At 38.2% G+C, this 20,793-nt stretch overlaps 4 protein-coding genes across 6 annotated transcripts in view; 2 read left to right on the forward strand and 2 right to left on the reverse strand.

Annotated features, from left to right (window-relative positions):
• Positions 1 to 5,792, forward strand: part of ttk (zinc finger and BTB domain-containing protein ttk) — a 45,171-nt gene extending 39,379 nt beyond the window's left edge. For all 3 annotated transcript variants that reach the window (XM_069113240.1, XM_069113242.1, XM_069113241.1), the window contains exon 7: positions 255 to 5,792. In XM_069113240.1, coding sequence (XP_068969341.1) covers positions 255 to 407 — 153 coding nt within the window. In that variant the 3' untranslated portion in view covers positions 408 to 5,792. The remainder of the gene's footprint in view (positions 1 to 254) is intronic.
• Positions 5,793 to 6,115: 323 nt separating this feature from the next.
• Positions 6,116 to 9,776, forward strand: fz (frizzled class receptor). The gene is made up of 3 exons (XM_069113244.1): positions 6,116 to 7,116; positions 7,434 to 7,813; positions 7,896 to 9,776. Exons 1-3 carry the CDS (start codon positions 6,317 to 6,319, stop codon positions 8,432 to 8,434), a joined length of 1,719 nt encoding a protein of 572 aa, XP_068969345.1. The 5' UTR covers positions 6,116 to 6,316; the 3' UTR covers positions 8,435 to 9,776.
• Positions 9,777 to 9,782: 6 nt separating this feature from the next.
• Positions 9,783 to 12,378, reverse strand: LOC138179960 (uncharacterized). Its single transcript, XM_069113246.1, has 5 exons — positions 12,058 to 12,378; positions 11,869 to 11,966; positions 10,831 to 11,337; positions 10,351 to 10,606; positions 9,783 to 10,134 (listed from the first exon to the last, which is right to left on the reverse strand). The coding sequence occupies exons 2-5, from the start codon at positions 11,930 to 11,932 to the stop codon at positions 9,903 to 9,905; spliced, it is 1,059 nt and encodes a 352-aa protein (XP_068969347.1). The 5' UTR covers positions 11,933 to 11,966; positions 12,058 to 12,378; the 3' UTR covers positions 9,783 to 9,902.
• A 1,881-nt stretch (positions 12,379 to 14,259) lies between these two features.
• On the reverse strand, positions 14,260 to 18,553 carry LOC138179959 (synaptic vesicle glycoprotein 2A). Its single transcript, XM_069113245.1, has 12 exons — positions 17,661 to 18,553; positions 17,502 to 17,558; positions 17,246 to 17,407; positions 17,007 to 17,169; positions 16,767 to 16,888; positions 16,437 to 16,675; positions 15,915 to 16,075; positions 15,672 to 15,846; positions 15,450 to 15,567; positions 15,046 to 15,205; positions 14,751 to 14,878; positions 14,260 to 14,672 (listed from the first exon to the last, which is right to left on the reverse strand). Exons 1-12 carry the CDS (start codon positions 17,704 to 17,706, stop codon positions 14,596 to 14,598), a joined length of 1,608 nt encoding a protein of 535 aa, XP_068969346.1. The 5' UTR covers positions 17,707 to 18,553; the 3' UTR covers positions 14,260 to 14,595.
• Between the last annotated feature and the right edge of the window lie 2,240 nt (positions 18,554 to 20,793).

Here is a 20,793-nt window from a genome sequence, read left to right on the forward strand (position 1 = left end):
CACAAAATTTGTTTGAAATTGGCGAGGACCACATCTGAGAAAGCCCTGTATGTATAGTAAGTAGAGTTAGATATCTGTCAGTAGCCGATCAAAAGCACCAAGCATGCGAAAACGATGGAAGGAAAGCTTTCGATATGACACTCCGGTTTGCGCGTGTTTGCCTGTCTGCTTGTCTCGCTCGCGAGTTCTTCGTTCGATCAATCGGATTACGGTCGAAAGAGTAAGGGCAAAACTTGTGAAACGTGCCCCAACAGGTCGGAAAAGGACCAGATTGGGAGCAACAGAGGGAAAAGGAAGAGAAGCTGGTGGCAGACATAATCGATCGGGTGAAGAAGGAGTGCGAAGCTCAGGGTGAAACGGTAACAAGACGAGGCTACTCCAGGCGATCCACCGTGATGAACAGCTAAGGAATGGATAAAGAGACGGATAAAGGGAAATATTGTGCCATATCATCGTCGTACGATGTCTTCTTCGTGATACGGCTCGAAGAGCATCGAGCGCAGATCGTTCCCTACCCACGTTCGATCTCTCCGCGTGTTTTAGCCGGTCATGAGCCAACTCTGTACTTTAATTAAGCGATTAAGACACTCGTGTTTAGGGACGCTACTAAGATCAAATTAGGATTAGTTTGTACAGGTTTTACGTCGGCGTTCTATGCTCAATCGTTATGTAAAAAGAATACCGTAAATCGATTTTCACTGCGACGATAGGATGTGATCTGTCGATTTGTACGAGAGGTCACTGATAGAAGTAATCTCCTCATCTGTGAAATTTATACATAGCTAAGATAAACTTCTCCCTCAGAGTAAAAATATTTTTCATACTTTAAAACGAGTATTTTAGATAAAATTTTACTTTGAGTAAAATAGAATCACGCGTTTTTAAATCCATAGTTTAATTTTATTAGATGCAGAAAATATTCTGTATTTTTAGTTTTATACTTTATGTGCTTTTATTATTATTTATTAAGTGTATCTACGCACTTAAGAATTGATTTCTTAAATTCGATAATTCAAACTTCATAGTCGTATGCAATTCAGTGTAACATAATACACAAGATGCGTACAAGTTTCTATCGCTTTTCGTTCAGAAACGCCGAAACGAGGATGTTACTTGTCAGTCATCGTCCGTATTTATCGATATTCTGGCTTGACGACATTCAAGTCAGGTTGTTGTCTCACGAAATCGTCGTACGATCGATCTATGTTCTGTTGCATGCATACATGCAGCGTAACGGCGGATACGCGTTTCAACGGTGATGGAGAGACGAGCGTTGGCAGGAATGACAGGATCGATGATGATGATCTTCGATCGCCGAAACGAGGACTACAAAGCTATCTAGTCATAATACACGCGCGGTCGCGTATATTTTTTTCATATCCTAGACGACCGCGCGTTCATACACAATAACAAAACGTATTTGCCGGTTCGTACGCGCGATTCGAAATTATTGAAACACGGGGCCTGGAAGTCGCGTCCATGGCTGCTGAGTCCGATAAGCGGAATGAACGGAGCGTATACGCTGTTCTCCTCGTTAAAATTCTCGATCGTTGCTCCATATCGTTCCTTTGATCTCGATGGGTTCCGCGGATCTTAATCGCAGCGATACGCGAACAAAAACGCGAAAGTATATCCGGTATGTAGCAAAGAAAAACGGTATTTTGCGTCGCTCATTGTTGCGACAGTGTTTATCGCTTTGTTCGATCCTGTCTTAGTAATGCCGGTTGTTGGAATTTTTTATTTTTGTTCAAATTCTTGAATAGTTTTATACTTATCGTTAAGATGTGTCTCAGAACAGTTTAATTTTCTGAGGCGAGACAAACAATTGGAAAACGAATAAGGAGACACTGAAATTAAATGGGACAGAAATTGAATAATCCTTTACCTTTTATACTGACAGTTTTAAACGATAAAGATATTTATTCTTTGAAGAAAAGATCGACATTACTAATATAAGGTCAGCGCGATCGTAATTAATTAACGCGAGATGAATCGCGATTTGAGCCTGAGAAGCTCTGTCGACGGGAATCCAGTGCCAAATATATATCTTCCCAGGCGTACGATATATCTCGTTGCGTATAGAAAAAATATGCGAAATGTTCACTACGATACGCGATGAGAGCGATCGTTTGCTCAAAAGTGCAACTGTACTACTAAATTCCTTCGGTTTCATTCGTTACTCATTTTGTTACATTCGACGTGTGCAGGTATCGCGTGTTATATCGTGATCCGCGTAACCAAGTGAGTATCTTTTTCCGTGAAACGGACACACAATGGCTGCGTGCGTGAACGTCACGCGTGAAATTCATAGAAATTATATCGGTATACGGGTATTGATACGTATAGATTACCGTGAATGACGTTCACGACCATCCGGGAATAAAATTGAGTGTATATTTCCAAGACAAATTGATCTTCAAAACTATGTTTTATAGCGTGCTCAATACGAAATTTTATTGCCTATAATTTCTCATTATTTCGGCGTAAGTTTCTGTGATTAAATCACTCAATCACATAACTATAAATCATCTTTCCTTGGAAAGTACTAAATCCTTTTACAAGTGCCACAAGTAGCTTTTAAATTATTTTTCAGAAAATTGCCATAAATTTCAAATCTAAGAGACTTTCGAATATAAATAAATATTAATCATGAAAGATTTTTATTAGTTTTAAGAAATTTGAGAACTTTAAATTAATCTGTTGAAGGCACGATTCAAAGAGTGGCCTAGTTACTGTTGCCACCATAAAACTTTATTGCTGAAACGATAGTGAAGAACATCGTATATAGCGATAAAAATGTCTTTATAGCGACAGTATCAAGATACGAAGGTCACTGTTAGTTCTTTGGATAAAATGATGTGTTACTTAATACGGTAAAGGCTCTTTAGATGAATGCAAATACTAACAAGTTCATTATAGCTACACTAAAAAGATTTAAAACGGCCTTCAATGACCATATTCAAACGTCTCTATATTCGCCAAGAGATTTTTCAACATTTATTTCGTAAACACATGCAAAATACATTGTTTAATACAAATAAAGAAAGATGTGTATCGTTATAGGAAATATTTGTTAATCAAACTTTTCTTTAGCTTCTAAAATTATACAAGTATTAGGTGACAATAGTTGCCAGGCCACCTTGGGTCACACAAAAAATCTTTCTCTTTATCTTAATTTACAACAATTATCTACTTAAAATTTGATCCAAAGTATATAACAAGTATATTTACATAAAGATTTTATTTCTTATCCATCTTAAATATATTGCCTAAACTATAAAATTATGCGAACAAGAGCATAAATCTTAAGCCTAACATTGGCTTAAAGTTTGATTATAAAATCTAGTTATAAATTAACACTTGATATTCATATTTGGAGAACTATAAAATTATTGATTGTAAATAGAAATATTTTACGGATACATTATTCCTGCATGTAATTCGTTTTTCATCGTGTACAAAATTACGCGATGCGATATACACGCACCTGACACACTCGGACAGGTTAGTTGGGCACGGACTAGTGTCGCTAGAAGAACGGTAGATAGAATGATAGATAGATGAAAATATATCTACACGTACGCGAAGTACGAATAAATATAATATAATGCGCACTGGCGATAATTTACGCAAGAGCATTATATATATTAATCTTGCTGAATATTCCAAGAAAGTCTGTCCATTTTTTCGAATGTCTCGAAAGTATTTTAATCTCTATTTACTTGTTGCGTGTCATACGGCGCAACGGCAGAAGAATGAATTGCATTTCACTCGAAGTTTTAAACACACGATTACACTTTAGAGTAGACCGTGCGTGGACACAACACGTACGTAAACTGACTAGTAGTTAAGTTCGGTGCTAATCAAGAAACGTGTATTAATTATACACGCAATTTTATTACAAACACGATTGCATCAATTATGTTTTTTCGAAGCGAGCGAACAGGCTTAACTCTTTGGAGGAGAAATGTAAATTTATCTAGCCACGCCAAAAATCCAAGATCAATGGCATATATGCTTCACATGTATAACATAACCTCCAAAGGGCTAATCACGAAAGAGGCAACTCTCTTCTGCATTGCGCGCGGATTTTGCACGTAATTATGTACAGGCGCGTATTTGCCAGCGAATCTCTGACCGTATACCACAATTCTAATCCTATATGTGCATAACGAGACTTGCGTGCACACTACGACGTGATTGTGTACGAGCAGAGGATAATCGACTTCTGTCGAGGTAAAAACACGAGGCACGAGCCACTTTTCGTCTTCTTTTCAGGTTCAGGATAATACATTCGTATACTTCTAAGTAGGTATATTACTGGATGTGTTTTAAAGAAAACGTTTATTTGAATACAATTACGTATCCCTAACTGATCTATCAGACGCTTATAATTTGTTACGCATGTTTAATTAATCATAACCTTTAACGAGTTAATGGATCAGCTAGGTAATATACAAGGCGTAAAAGCTAATATATATTTGCGGGTACTCGAGAAGAAAGACTTAAAGCATTACAGCAGTAATAACAGTGATTTCACGTTTCTGGGACGTCTTAAGATAAAAAGCGCGCAGGTCGTGCCATAATTTAATGAACGTTTGTCTCATAATCTTAGTGCGTCCCATTGCGAGTGAGAAATACAAATAAATCATTCAGAGTTCAGAGGAAAGTGAGACTCGTAGATGTCTCACGGTACACTTTGCGAAGCACCTCGTATTTTGTGCCAATCATAACGTTTTAAGCCGCCCAAAGATCTTTAGATCTTCCCGCTTGTACAGCTGTTCTATACATATATGTATTCCAAAAGAAAAGAAGAATAATAGGTCCAACGAACGTATACGATCCATTTGAGAATTAACTTCGGTAATAAAATTTGAAAGGGTATAGCATTTAATATAGATATGTGTATATGATATTACGCAAACCAGTTTTATGCACTTCACTAAATAATTTTACTTTCCTTGTCTACCCTCGCTATAAAAATTTCAAACCTATTATTATCAATCGTCTTCCTCGTTATTATGTTGTTTTATACGCGATAAATCGTGGCATTAATACAAATATGTATATGTATATGTATATTATAATCAATAGGTATTTGTGTATAAATGATTTGTAGTTGGTTCCCTCGAGCAGAGTGTAAGTGGTAACCAAAGTGACCTTTTTCTTCTTAATAGGAATGTGTGTTAGAAAAAGGAACGTTGATTTCGATCGGAAGGATCAGTAGGTGCGACAGGCAAAAACAGGCGGAGTTCATTCGATCGTTCCGTCAGATCGTGTTTTCTTTAATAACAGGCTTCTCCTTCGTTTTATGCCGCAGAATGGTCATTAATACCGTTGAAATTGCAAGAAGACGAAAAAGTGGCTTCCTCGACATATTGCAATCTTCCGTATTGAATCTTAAGTGTTACTAATCGTAAGATCGTAAGGCTGACCTCCTATGTCTAATGTGACGATTCAAGTTGAAAATATTCCGAGGAGATAAATTATTTATTTGTTTACGATAACGAGGCCGTTTGTGAATCGTATTTCGGGTAATTCGTATAGACTCGAAAAACTACCATTACAGTATGCAGTGAGATGATCGCCCGAAGGTGCGACCCCGTCTGAAAGTGCACGAATTCCACGAGTACGTATGTACTATATAATTAAAACAGAAAATATAACAATGACAACCATAGTACTTACGACAACGCTAATCATCTGCGATAAATAAACATTACAACTAACGAAATCGAACGTATTGTGCATTGTATGTCGGGAAAGAAATAAAATCAAAATGAATCGATTGACATCGAGTCTTCTCATTTATGTAACCTCTACCTTTAATAAAAACATTGTAATGTTAACTAAAGTATAATCATTTACTGATTATTTTTATTTTTTTTTGTTTAGATTTAGTTTAGATTTATATTTATTTATACATAGAAATATTATGCATAATTTATGGTTTAAAAACTATTATTTTACCTTTGAAGGTATAGAAAGAGATTTTTCGAATGTTCTGCTAATTTGAAGAATGCGTAGTGTTTGGACGTATTTTCTACAGATGGCGGTAGTATCGTTCATAAATTTCGGATAAGTTTCCTTGCTATCAGAACGTATTCACCGTGTTCTGTTTACAGTACTGCGGTCGCGTCCATCATCATCACTAGGTACTAGGTACGCTCGTTTCCCTGCTCCTACCGTTCAGTATTATTATGTCTCGCACGATTCGTTGGTGATGTCCAAAGGCGTGGTGCATTCGCGTATTTTCGAAAGCTACTTCGCGTGACGATTGATCTCGGAAGTGGCGGTCGACCAACGATACGCAACAATGATTCCGTGTTACGCGACGATCTATGTTCTTTCAGTGGCCGTATTCAGTGTCAATGCTTTTCATGCAAAAGATCCGTTGGCGCATCACGGAAGATGCGAACCGATCACGATCAACCTATGCATGAATATTCCGTACAATGAAACGATTATGCCAAATCTGATGAACCATCAAAAGCAAGAAGAAGCTGGCCAAGAAGTTCATCAATTCGCACCCTTGGTCAAGATGAAGTGCAGCCCTGATCTTCGTTTCTTCTTGTGCACGGTGTACGCGCCTGTATGCACTATCATTGACAGAGCAATACCTCCGTGCAGATCGCTATGCGAGAGTGCTCGAGCAGGGTGTGAACGATTGATGAACAATTTCGGCTTCGCGTGGCCGGACAATCTCGATTGTTCTAAGTTACCCGAAAACGGCGGTCCTGAATTATGCGTGGGTCACAACGAGACCACACCGCCTGAACCCTCGCCACCGGTTTATACGCCACCGCTTATGCCTGTACCTGAATTTCAACCGTCCTGGACCGGAGGACCAAAACCGTACGGTAGCGGATTTATGCTCGGTGCCAGGGATTTTGGTTTTGTTTGTCCAATGCAGTTCAAGGTCCCGCATGAACTTGGTTACTCGCTGAAGGTCGGCGACAAAGTTGAGCTTAATTGCGGCGCTCCTTGTGATGGAATGTTTTTCACCGAAAGGGAACGACGATTTTCAAGGATCTGGGTTGGCACTTGGGCCTCCATTTGTGCAGCTTCTTGTTTTTTCACTTTCTTGACGTTTCTCATTGACACAGATAGGTTCAGGTAATTGTATTCATATTTATTTATAATAGATTATTTAATTATCATTAAATAATTAGTTATTAGTTAGTCATTAGTTAAAAGCACAGTCTTTTAATTCACAACTTGCAATTATGAATATAAATTATTGCCTATACATGGTTGTTTGTATTATATGGTATGTCTTTATGAGATATATATTATAGTAAATTTTATTACAATACAAAAAGTATAAAATTCTCTTACTAATATGACATGCACATGTATAACTTTCCTTAAATATATTAGTTAAAATATGTAATAATGTTATATTATATTATGCACATTACATTTATGTGTAGGTATCCCGAGAGGCCAATCATTTTTTTGTCAGTATGTTACCTTATGGTAGCATTGGCATATGTGATTGGTTGGGCAGCTGGCAATTCCATTGCCTGCAGAGAGCCTTTTCCACCTCCTTTAGATATGAGAATTCAAATGGCATCAACAATATCCCAAGGTACCAAGCATGAATTGTGTACAGTACTTTTCATGGTGCTTTACTTTTTTGGGATGGCATCCAGTATCTGGTGGGTCATCTTAACATTGACATGGTTCCTAGCTGCTGGGTTAAAATGGGGCCACGAAGCAATAGAAGCTAATTCACAGTATTTTCATTTAGCAGCTTGGGCTGCTCCAGCAATAAAAACAGTTACTATCCTTGCATTGGGAAAGGTAGAAGGTAAATAATCTAAAACACAAGAAGAAACTATTTTTAATATAATTCATGTACTTATTATGAATGCATTACTTTATTTTTATAGGAGATATATTGTCTGGTGTTTGTTATGTGGGCCTCTGGAATGTTGAGGCGTTACGTGGGTTTGTTTTGGCACCATTATGCGTTTATCTAATCCTTGGAACTGCCTTCTTATTGGCTGGATTTGTTTCTCTTTTCCGTATACGTACTGTTATGAAGCACGATGGTACAAAGACTGACAAACTAGAAAAATTAATGATACGTATTGGCATATTTTCTGTGTTATACATAGTTCCTGCATTGATTGTCATTGCTTGCTTATTTTATGAGCAAGTATATTTTGATCAGTGGATGTTGACTTGGAACATGGAGATGTGTTCAAGGCCTGGACCACAATCTTTATATTCGATGCCATGCCCAGTTGGAGAGCGTACCCGCGATGTCGGAAGGCGGCCAGAATTTGAGGTTTTCATGATAAAATATTTAATGGCTATGATTGTTGGTATAACAAGTAGCTTTTGGGTGTGGTCAAGTAAAACATTGACTAGTTGGCGACAATTTTTCAATCACATACAAGGACGTCGTGCTGAGGCATACGTTTAAAGACTTGACTAGTTTTATGCAACAAAAATGGAAAAATTTTGCCTTTCTAATTGAATATCACGCTCAAATAATACATAATCAAATTAAAGTGGGAAAATATACATTTTGTTGCATTTGAAATTATTCAATTTATATAATGTAATGTTACTAAATTTTATTTAGTAGGAAGAGGTCCGAATGATGCATTCGATGAAATATGCATTTTTATATTATTTTTATATCTTATCAGTGCATTATAAAGAGTAACAAAAATTATACAAATGTACTGTGCCAAAATATTTTTTTATCAAGATGATTGTGTGCTTCTTTAAGATATTTGTGAATCTTTCTATTGTATTTTTATGAGAGTTGCGTAAGGTCTGTATAAAATGTTAGAACTAATCATTGCTTAGTTTACAAGTATTATTAGATGATTTTTGCATCATATTTTAAGTAATAAATTCTTCCTGTTTGCATTAATAGAACTCATAACTAATCACAACACAACAGCTCATCATTTAAATCGTTTATAAATGCTCTGAAGAAAATGTGTTCAATGTTTATAAGTGTACTGTTCTAATATGCATAAAAAAACAATAGGTACTATTATGTGTCATTGTAGCTTCAAACCTCCCTTTTTAGGTTTGATCAATAAATTGAGAACAATTACGCTTACTAAACTCGCGAACAACTTTTATACTTTAAAGAAACAGTTTGAGAAACATTTTACAATATTTAATTAAGACCTACAAAAATATTCAAAACTTTTCTACTCTTAATATTGAGCAATTTTATTAACGATCTTCTTAAATTTCTTTTTTGTTATTGCATTTAAAAAAAGTTTGCCATTGTAGAAAACAATTGAGGCAAGCATAACTTTGAAATATATAAAATTACATAAATTGTAAGATGTGTATTACTCTAGGTTAACTGCATTGTATATATACTTATACACGTTAATTTTACTATGTACTATAATATATTTTTCAGAAGTTATGTACATAAACATGTTTGCCAAGTTATTGGCATTTTCGTATGTTTCCTATGCGTAATCAAATCTCAAAGGGTTCGATAACTGCGAGCCGAATAGAAAAAACACAGTAAGGATTTGCGTATCGAACGCAATCATTGTTCCAATATAACTGATCAATTCGTCCATTGAAACTGCCGAGCTTTTGTGTATGTCATGTATTTACGGCGATCAATAAAAGAAAAACTTATTAGTAAAAATATTGTAACTACAACTGCCGTACTTATAGTAGATGCGCAAAGTATCATATATGAAATATACGTGACGTTGTGTAAAGTAATTATAACTATTATATTCTTTATATAATAAACCTGAATATATATACATAAAAACAAATGGTTTATATGTGTATGTTAGTTTATTTAATAAATTTGGTTTATAAATATTTAATTACAAAATATGCATATGTGCAAATCATACAGTATCAAGCAAATAATTATTATAATCAATCACTGAATATTATTGCTGCGTTTTTTTTGCTATATTTTTTGGAAGTTTAAGAAGTCCAATTCTTCTTAAATACTTTACAAGAAATGGTGTTACACCTGCCGTTATTGCAAACCGCATAGGTGCCATGAGTTTATGAAAGCCATACGCAACCAAGAAAGTTGACGTATTACCAATAACACCATTTATTTGCTCATCTTTTACGTTGAATATAAAGTGAATTATAGGTTTTAAATCTACACCTCTGAAATCAATATTTCTATAATCAATGTATGAAATTATTTTAAATACGAGTAATATATAAATTCTACTTTTTCAATATTTATTTCTCGAATAATCTTAATGTTTATGTTTTATTAGAAGAAAAACCAAATAACATTCTGTAGAATTAAAACTTTTAAAAGCGTCAACGCAAAAGTAGCTTATATGTAAAAAAAAAGTAGATTATGCAAAAACGAACCTAAGTACGGCTACATAACAAGCACCGAGAGATACCAGAGAAATTGCTATATGAAATATGGCAACAGTAGTACCATAATCCTTTAATACTATTTTAAATCTTTCTTTCTTGGATAAATGCAGTGTAGGTGTAACCACCTGCTGTTCTCTATCATTCAATAAATTATTTGGCGGTTGAGATGCTTTCGTTGAATATCCCATATTGTAGATGTACTTTGGCTTAAAAAGTGAATTTTCTGTGACACAGCTTGTTAGACCTGAGTAACAGATTACAATTTCCACACTATTTTCCTCGTCAATAAGAATTTTATAATAATTATTGATAACAGCTTACTACTAAAATACATTTTGTAAAAAATATTTCCTCTTTATGTAATTCCTACACTACATGCAGAAGTTTTGATTTAGATCACCAATATTCTAATAAAAAATATTATGGAAAATCATTGAGAAAATTTGGCTTCATGGTATTCTTACTAACTGATTTTATTCAGTTTTAGTTGAGGTAAACGAATGCTTCGATAATGAGATTTCTGCATATCCTCGGCGATGTATTTTCCGTCTCTAGCCCATTGACCGCCTGGCATGTTCAAATGCGTTGATTTTCCATTCGAGCAAAATGGTTTCGGGACGTTGCTTTGCATCGATCCATTCAAACTAACTGCTCCAAAACAATCGTACGAATCTACATGTGTATCACTGGAGTTTTCCAAACCATTTGAACGCTCTGTTGGTTTTGACAATTGTTGCGAAAAAAATGATCTACAATCACTCTTGCCATATAATAGTACCGGTGCAGCGATGTCTCGTGCCCTTTCAGGTGTAAATCGCCCGGTCTCATTAGCAAATATTTCAGAGACGTTTGTAGGAAGCGATAGAGTAGGAGGATCGGGATACTGACGGACACTTGTAAAGTGAAGATTTTTCATGCGATTTTGATGAACGGCTGCATACCGGATACACTGTATTTTGCCTAACGATGTATTTGCTGAAAAAATTGTCATCAAAAGAAATCAGATAAGAAATGACAGTGTAATGAAAAAAAGAAATAAAAAAAAAATTGTAAGAAATCTGCCAAGTAGTTAAAATATTGTTTTTTATCATTTTTATCGTTATATATATATTAAACTGTTTTCACGCATCGAACTTCAGTTCGTTGTTAATTATTATGCAACTGGTACAATGGAACAGTCATTGTGAAAATGTTTATCATTATTATTGTTCCTGATGAAATGTATGGTTGCAGCATAATGTAATTACAGCAATAATGTAACATATATACGCATAATTTAATACAGGTAACAATATTTTTCTATTAACATAATCGATATTAGTTGTTTATTTAATAAATTTAAATGTATAAGATATAAAAATAATATAGAGACATCGGTTTCAATCTGCCATTTCATAATAATACGAAATGTTATGAGAGCATTATTTAATTTAATTGATTTCAATTTTTAGAGACAGTAGTAACAGACATAAACTCGTACATAAAAGTAAATTATAAACTTCATACCTGTATGCGAAACCTGTGATAAACTTGTTGATAAATAGGAGTTACTGATACGGGATAATGCCATCTTAAAACCTTTAGAACACTTGTAAGCAGTGGTGCTGTTGATATATCACATAACACTATTTTATATACACATAGAAAGTAATGTATAAATATATGCCTGTTAAAATATATAAAAGATAATCTTACAATGCAATTTCGATGGAACTGCTTCACCTAAGGATAATTCAGCGTTTATATTTCTCTAGCTCTGCAGTATAACACACATTTATAGATTTCTCGAATATTCATTGGTCTCTTAAGAAAATTCAGTAATGCAAAAACGTCATACAAACCGGTTAATACTTTCTCTCTCTCTATATATAATATCACTGAGAGACACGTTATAAACTATTGATGCATATATGGACTAATAGCCATTTTTGCTAGTTGTTACTCCTACTTTACTCCTGCGTACATAGCACACCGCACGCCCTCTGTCATTCGTATGTGTGTTTAGAACCAGAGTTGGTATTGACATTGACAGGTATTGATTATCAGGTGTTATCAGTAATGTCGATAAAAGTTGACAATGATTGAAAGTAAACAAAAAAAGTATCGTCGTGTTTAAGTTTTATTGATAACAGAAAACAATTTTCGGTATCAATACTAATTACCAGTAATCAGAAGAACTTTGATCATTTATCATCATTGGTTATTCGTAATTAAAATCATGTGAACTAAACTATTAATTCTTACACTACAACATTTAACATTTTTATAACTATTATGATATTCGGTTTTTGTTATGAGCAACGTACAAAATAGGCTATCACCATCATCACCATTGACCAACGACAGGAGAATACTATACAGAATATACATAGAACAGATTTACCATATTATGGAACTTTGTATCGCATGTTCTGAAATACCGATCGTACAATATATTTGAGATTTCATTGTGCCATCTACGATTTAGAGCGGTGAATATTGGAATTATCATTGTTGTAATATTATTTTATGCTGAAACGATAAAGTTGGGAATGACATTAGAATGACAAGAGGACTTTAGAGCTTCTAAAATTATGGCACAAAAATACTTTGAATGACATATAGTGATCAGTGGATAGTTCGCAAATGGTCCTTGATAAGAAAGATTACAAAATAAATAGATGGAGTTTATATAAATAGACTTCTTAGAGATACTAAATATAATTTCTAAATTCACTAGCTCCAAGTTATGATCTTCAAGGTCCCTATTTCAATGTGCCGTAAAGTCTTGTCCGGACGTGGTATTTATCTCGCCTGTATTACAGTTAAATATCCTGATTTGCTACATTTGGAGAAGTAATAAGATTCTTGTAAGCAATCAATATTTTGGTGATTAGTATCAATATTGAAGTTTTTATACATATTTATGTATATTGTTAAAATATGTTTAAACAAAGACGCTAATGACACGTTTTAATGTTTCGATCGTTTATGCTTGTACATTAATTATCGTCGTTCCCTCGAACTAGTCTTAAAGAATGTTACACGTTTGAAAGATGTATGTTTGCATTTATCTTGCATACATCATAGAAACTTGATTTTGTATACATATTCTAATATGGGTGTGTGCATTCTGGACGCGTAGGAGCTTGATTTCAAATGAATAAAATGACTTCTAATGTGCATATGGTGTAAAAAGACTAAATAACGTAGCGATGTGTTACAAAACTAACTTCTATGGAATTTTACTTCTAGTACAAGAAAACGTTCCACTCGTACTATTATTTCCATAGTTCTTGTTGAACTACGTCCTTGTGAAATTTGTTGCGAGGACTGAAACGCTTCAGCTTTTACATTTAACACTGGCGCAAAGTTAGGAGCGCCGTTGAACGTAACTTTCGATTCCGATAAAACGACTTGCTTTGCGCAACAATACATCGTACTTTAATAATGTGCTTCATTTATCGTTATAATCGCATTATCGACATTCCATTAGTCTGACGTTAATTAGATTTCACCTTGATGCTCTTTTCGTGACATTTATCAAGCTGCAAAATAGAAAAGTTACGACCGTTCGTTTACGCGGGAACTCTACGAACGACGTTTTACCATGCGACATCGCTGCGATAATATGTCTTTGCAGTTGCTAATAGGAAAACAAAGAGAGAAATATGGTTGTAGCGGGATCGCACGGTAAAATGTCGCTCGTGTGCATTTAGTCTTCTTTTGCATATTGAAGTTTCGCGAAATGAATCATCGATGGATTTGTCATCTTTTGCGGAAATCAATCTCCTAAAGGCTAATTTACTTACGTTTTAGCGTCTTATTACATTTGGTCGGTACGACGTACGAGAAAGTTTTTTACGTTAACGTTAACGGTTGGATGTTTAAGGTATTTTGAAATGAGAAATGAAATCATGAAATTAGAAACTACGTCTTTTAATCCAATTAGAAAAATACTATATTTACAGTAATTCGATACTCGGATAGAAGTAACATAAAAATCGTTCGATTTGCACGTGAAACGTGGATAGAAAAGTGCGACCTGTCCTGGCTCCGAATGGAACTCCGAAACGGATTGCAAAGATATCACAGTTGCACACAGAGCAAAAGCATTCTCTTCGGCGTGGCTCTTTTCCACATTACGCCAAACTTGACAAGCTACGGAAATCTGCGTTATTTCCTTTCGTTTCGTTTACATTTCGTATGTAGTTCGTTTCCCTTCGTTTCGAGTTTCGTCCGGTCGCTAACGGGTTACGCGTTGGACATAGAATGATTTTTCTCCAACATCTTAACAGGCCTTGGATGGAAGAAAGACAGGCAAAAGCAGACTAAACAAAGAAAGTGAGCGAGTTAGAAAATAGTGACATACGTATGTAGCGTTGCTTTCGATTCCCGTACTCACTTACCGAGTAATAAACAACCTATTCCCATGAACCCGACCAAACACTCCACGTCCAATAACGCGGAGAAAATAAAATTTCCCAAAACAGCTGCTATGTTCCCAACGGTGATGAGCACGTTCAAACTGGTGGACCTGGATTAGAAACCGGCTGGTTACTCGCGATCGAACATCGCGAACCGTGGTATGTATTTACGCGTTCGGGCGAACATAAGTTTCGCGACAATAGACGGAAAGAGAAACGAATCACGTTATAAGGAAGGTATACATGTTCGTCTGGTTATTTGCGACACAAGCATTACCTTAATGGAATAGGAATAACGTCGATGTTCATGGCGGTAACGATATTACCCGTTATCCTTGTCGTCACGATTATAGCGGCTGCCAGTGTCAGCATATAGGGAGTTGATTGCGCCCAGTTTATTCCAAAACTGCTTATCACCGATATAAAGAAAGCGGCAACTACAACAGGAACGATTGGTCATCCGACGAGCGCAGGGTCCTCTTGTATCGCGGAAATTTGCGACGCCTGAGTAAGACTATAGTTACGGTGGATGCGTTCTGACGAATACGTTAAAACGATCGGACGTATATAAATTGTTGCGAATATATGATGTTCGTTGTCAGATGTTTCATTCGTTATTATCATACATTTGTAACCATAGCCTAACGAGTAATCAATCGTTAGCGAAAGAACGGTTCTTACGCATTATTATTTTCTTCCTAAACTTTGAAGTGTATACCATGGCAGCGAGGAACGAAAACACGACTGCCGAGACGGCGATAATGGAGGAATTTTGGTATACCACCGCTTTGATTTTCCACTGAAAAGTAAATGCGAGAGAAAGAGAATTAAGAAGAATTTCTGATTATTCCAATGTTGGGAAACGATCGCGGGTTAACAAGCGTTGGCCACGCACTTCCTCACCGTTATGCAAATGTTGTTGAAATCTGGGTAGTCTAAGTAATCTCTGGCTGGAACCGACATTCGACGATCCAACATTTCGCGTATGGTCGGTGCTCGGTCCTCGGTCCACCTCTCGTAGTCGAAATTATTCAGAATGGTGAAGAGATGCGGCACCCAAAGTCTCATCGTGTTAAATCTGCGCTTAATGGACGGTCGAATCAAGGTTTCGCAGCGCAACATTCATTTTGGAACTGAAGAACTTACCCCAGCATGCTACCGAATTGGAGAAAATTTAGAAACATAAAGGCTCGCAAATACGGAGAAGAGAATAAAAGTTTTGTGTTGTAATAGGCGAGTCGTATTTTTTCGGAATTCGTTTTAAACACGGAGCCCTGCGACGATGGCCATACGAGTAGCGTTTTAATCTGAAAGGGAAAACAGGAAACAACGATGCAAGCAATGGTTAGGATTCTAGAGTAAATTATCACCCAGGTATCCACACCGTATCTTTGCATTGCGTCTTATAACCATAAAGTCCTCTAAAATTTTTATGATTAAGCGATTAGAAACAAATTATACCATATTTGAAACTTCGAAAAGGATAGACGATATTCATCGAAGAAAGGGGAAACGGTTTGTTTGTGAGATGCAGCATACTACTTAGCAAAATAGCGCAAGTAACGTAAAAATGTCATAGTACGAGAGATGACGTGTCTCGAGTACGTATCCGAATTCTTGCGACGCGATTAGGTAAAATGGGAAAAATTCGAAAGATTTGAATCTCACCGGAAATGTGTCGGCTGGCTTTCTTCTGTTAACGGAGTACATTTTCTTTAGCAGCGTCAGAGCTTCGTCGAGTTTACCGTTCTCTACGAGGAACTTGGGACTCTGAGGCAGCATGCTAGCTGTTACGAGACCGAGAACTGGTACAATCGAGCAGACCAACAAGTAAATCCGCCAAGCGGTGTATCGTTGATTGAACACGTTGACGGTCAACGGCAGAGGAGTGATCAGAAAAGCGAGGACTGAAAAGAAACGGTCGTTTGATCGATGACAGGACCGAGATGGGACGAGAGAAGTAGGAAACTCGGAGCAGGTAGTACACGCATGGCTTACCTGCTGGGATAATGATCGCTACGTTTATAGCGAGGTTTCCCCATCTGGTGAAACTGGCCTTGTAGCTTGGGGAGTGAAATTCAGAAAGATACGTGGCAACCATCGAGAACGGTCCTCCCGCGCTGAAATTCGTACTCTTCGAGTGAATGTACCGAAGCGATGTGCTACACGTGTGTCACGGCACACGTGTCGGGTATCGGATATCACAGGATTGTAGAACTGACCAGGGATGATACTCACAGAACACCGTTGAAGAACTTGATGACCAGAAACCCGTAGTAAGAATCGATAGCGCTAGCGAGTAAGTTTAGAATGCAATCCACTAGGAGGCCGAAGATGAACAAATTTCTCATTCCGACATGCGGTGTTAAGTGGTCCCAGAGGAAACTGGTCAACGCCATACCTGTGTGCGTTCGAGATCACATGAATCATGGTATAATAGTATCACGGCAAGTGGCTCTCGACGAGATCGAGATTACCTAGGAACGGGAACCCGCAAAGAACACCTTTGTCAAAGAAAGTGAGCCTGAGATCGCACTCGGCGGAAGCTATGATGAAGGCGGTCGTGGTGGTATCGAAGATGCCGGTCCACGCGACCGGCAGAGCCGCGAGAAACAGCATCACGTTGAACATACCATAGCCTGTGAACGAGAGGGAAGGAAAGGTACACATACGGGAGTAAAAGGCATTTTGAGCCGCGAATCTGTCGCGACCATCAGCACGAGATCCTCTAACCTGTTGCCGATATAGCTTTGTCGACGTCCCCTGTTTCATCCGCGTCATCGGTTCTCACTGAAAATCACGAGAAGTTTGTCGGAAGAGCGAACACGCAGAGCGACGCGTTGCGCAACACGAAGAATGATTGTATAAACCGAATCCCGTCAAAATCCTTACCGGTTATCGTCGATATTTTTCCATTGCTTCCACTATTCGTCACCATTTTTTCAATCTTACTGCGCGTCCAAAGCAAGAAAGGCGGAAGGTCGTGGCGACTCGGGAGCCGAGAACCGAGAATCGAGCAAACCGAATCTCGCCGAATTAGACGAATCGAAAACCACCAATCCAAATTTTACGCTCGATCGTCGCGTTGATGGATTTATTATCGAATCGAACAACTTCCAGTCAGGTGTGTAAACGTTTGCGCGAATATGACGAAAGCCAACGAACTCTGTGCGACGACTCTCCTCCGATAGAATCCACAGCACTCTGAACTAGTAAGCGCTTCGTTTACTGGCGAGCATCCCGTTCGCAACGGTGTAACTTGCCAATTAAAACGGGTCAAACGATTCAATTGTTATGGTCTGCTCTCTCGGTCGACGAGTCCTCGTTTAGCGTCGCGTTAAATCGTCCTCCGATATCGCCGATAGACCATAACGACATCCACGATGATAATGATGACCGTACTGCAGCAGTAGCGACGGCTGTTTGACGGCAGAGGCGGCTGCAGCGGTAATGCTTACCAGATTAACTGGCGAATTCGCGTCGCGGATTTTTGCACAAAACCTAAGTTTAGCTGTGATCGTACTACGCTAGACGTAAGTAGGAGCAAGCATCGTTGGTGAGGAATGGGAGGGCGGCGCACTCGGAACGAGCGTTCCTCCCAATCTGAATCGATCGAAAACGACCTTCGACCCTTCGATCCGATGATATTCCGCGATAAGATAACCGCACGTGCCAGTAACGACTTATTCTCTAAATACACGACGGCATGCTTCTAACGTTATCAAGTAAGAAGATACCATTTCCCGAAAAAAATCCGACACGAAGAAAACGCGTGTTGCCGGAATCGGTGAAAACAGAACTAGTTCGCTCGATCGAATCTTGATTCTTCCTACCAATCGATCGATCGTTGAGTCGCGAGAAAAAGAACGCCGAACAAGTTCTCTCGCCTTGCTCTCCCATAATCGACTCGATCCTCGAGATTATTCTGATTACCATTGCAAATGCACGCCAGTCGTTTCGAATATACGTTCTACGTCTACCTTGCGATTTATCGTCAAGTTATGATTTTCTCACTAGATGTGAAAGTCTCGCGAAAGAATTGGCAACGACGGATCGCTTGGCTCGATCGAGAGGGTTGCTCGTTTGTCTGTTTAAACACCGTGATTCTTATATTCGGTCAGTTTGTTCACTAGCTCAATAGCGACGAGTACATCGTTGATGCGATTTGGTCGCGTCTGCGTTGCGCAAAGTTTTGCCAGAGACCTCGAATTTATATGCCGTCGCATCACGTGAGAATTCTTCGTACGTAATCATGATTGCCGAAATTATTCCCAATGTGAGATATTCACAGTTGTACTATAGCATAAGCGCGCTATCTGTTGCGCGTTGCGTGCTGCGTCTCGTACGTATCGTAACCGACAAAGCTGTTCTCCCACTTTACGAGACGGTCTTCACGGTCGCGTGACAGGCTTGTGATCAAAGCGCGTCATAATTGCCGTTGAAACCTCGCAGCGCGTGATCGATCCGCGTTAACACGTATAGAACGTATCGAAAAATGGTTCTCGCGATGCTACAGAGTCGGCGAGTTGGCCGAATTGGTCGATCGATCTTTTCGGACGAGAAGCCAAGGATTCCCATCGTGTTCTTAGAACGAGTTAAAACGTGGCCGTACACTCGAACCAACTAACTATACATATGTATATTTGAGGCGCTTGCTTCTCGGTATACGCAAATACGAAATCTTCGAGGTTCCCTGGTGTCGCGTCCAAAGCTAATGGCACAAAGATAATCCCTTTGGGTAACCCTCTTGGTTCTCGTCTGCTCGTCCCGTTAGTTTCGAAGGTCTTCAAAGCACTAGGTAATTCGCTCCCTCGTTTCCTCCTTGACGAACTCTATGATTCCCGAGATTACGCGCGTTTCTTTCTCCTTTCGATATATCGCGGTTTCCTTGTCCCTTCATTCTCGCGAAATTAACATCCACGAGAGGAGAAAGAAAATCGTGGTTGTGCGCGGCCGCAGCTACGTGCAAGCAGAGTAACGTTATTTATTCGGTCCACGTACACTCTTAAAGATAAGGACGCCTAAGCAATAATACCTACAATGGTAACCGACTCCTCGCGGAACGATCGTGTTTCCCTCCCGTTTCCTTCCCATTTTGCGAAAATTTATATCGCTCGGGATCAGTTCTCGCTCTCATCTTATTATACTTGTACGTCAGTGTACACGCACTTGGTCGAAAGTTTTCCTTTTTAACATGGATAGCGTTCGAGTTGGGAATTTTTTGAAACGACCGTTCTGTTAGATTGACGATTCTCTTTGATACAACGAAGAGAAATGTTAACGTTCGAGAGTTTACGATTCGATTTTTACTAGTTCGTCAAAGCAAAACGCCATGAAGCAACGCTCGAAATTCGCGTTTCCAATGTCTGTCTTTCGATTCGTGTTTGCAACACGGATCGCTAGGCAAAGTTCCACGACTACTTTTGGTCTTTCCTTATTTTTTCGTCTGGTTTGTCGGTAAAAGCTTTCTCGCTCTTAATGCAATTCAAAATTGGACCATGCCACAGGAGGGTGAGAAGTTGAAGTATCGTTCAAGAATATTTCAGAGACGAGATTGCGATAAAAAGGGCGGGAAGAGCGGAGCTTTCTCGTCGCTTTGTTTCCCGCCGGCAGCGTTAATTAAATTACGCCGAGAAAAAAGAAGAGAAGAAAAAAGAAAGAGTAGAGAAGAAAGCAAAGTTTAAAACTGGCGTTTTCCTAACCTCGTCCAAACTCGAACATTGCCTCTTCGTTTCGAGATCTCGAGGTAGTTTTTTCAGCCACTAACGAAAATTCCGCATCGATGGCTGTTATCCAGCGAACATATCGGTCACGTGGTATGTAAACTCGACGTTACGGATAAACCGTAAATGCATCCACATTTGCCGTTGCTTCCGCGAAGATCGTTGTTCAAGAATCGTTGGACTCGTACGTGTCTTTCAAACCGCGCTGCTCTTGAACGCGCTACCTGTCGTTTGCATATTTTACGAACCAACCAGATGGTTTCTGTATCTTTCCCTTCCTTCCTATTTTCGACGACTTTCGC

This window comes from Bombus flavifrons, chromosome 5, assembly GCF_040668555.2.
Source record: "Bombus flavifrons isolate JBK064 chromosome 5, iyBomFlav1_principal, whole genome shotgun sequence".
NCBI lineage: Eukaryota > Metazoa > Arthropoda > Insecta > Hymenoptera > Apidae > Bombus > Bombus flavifrons.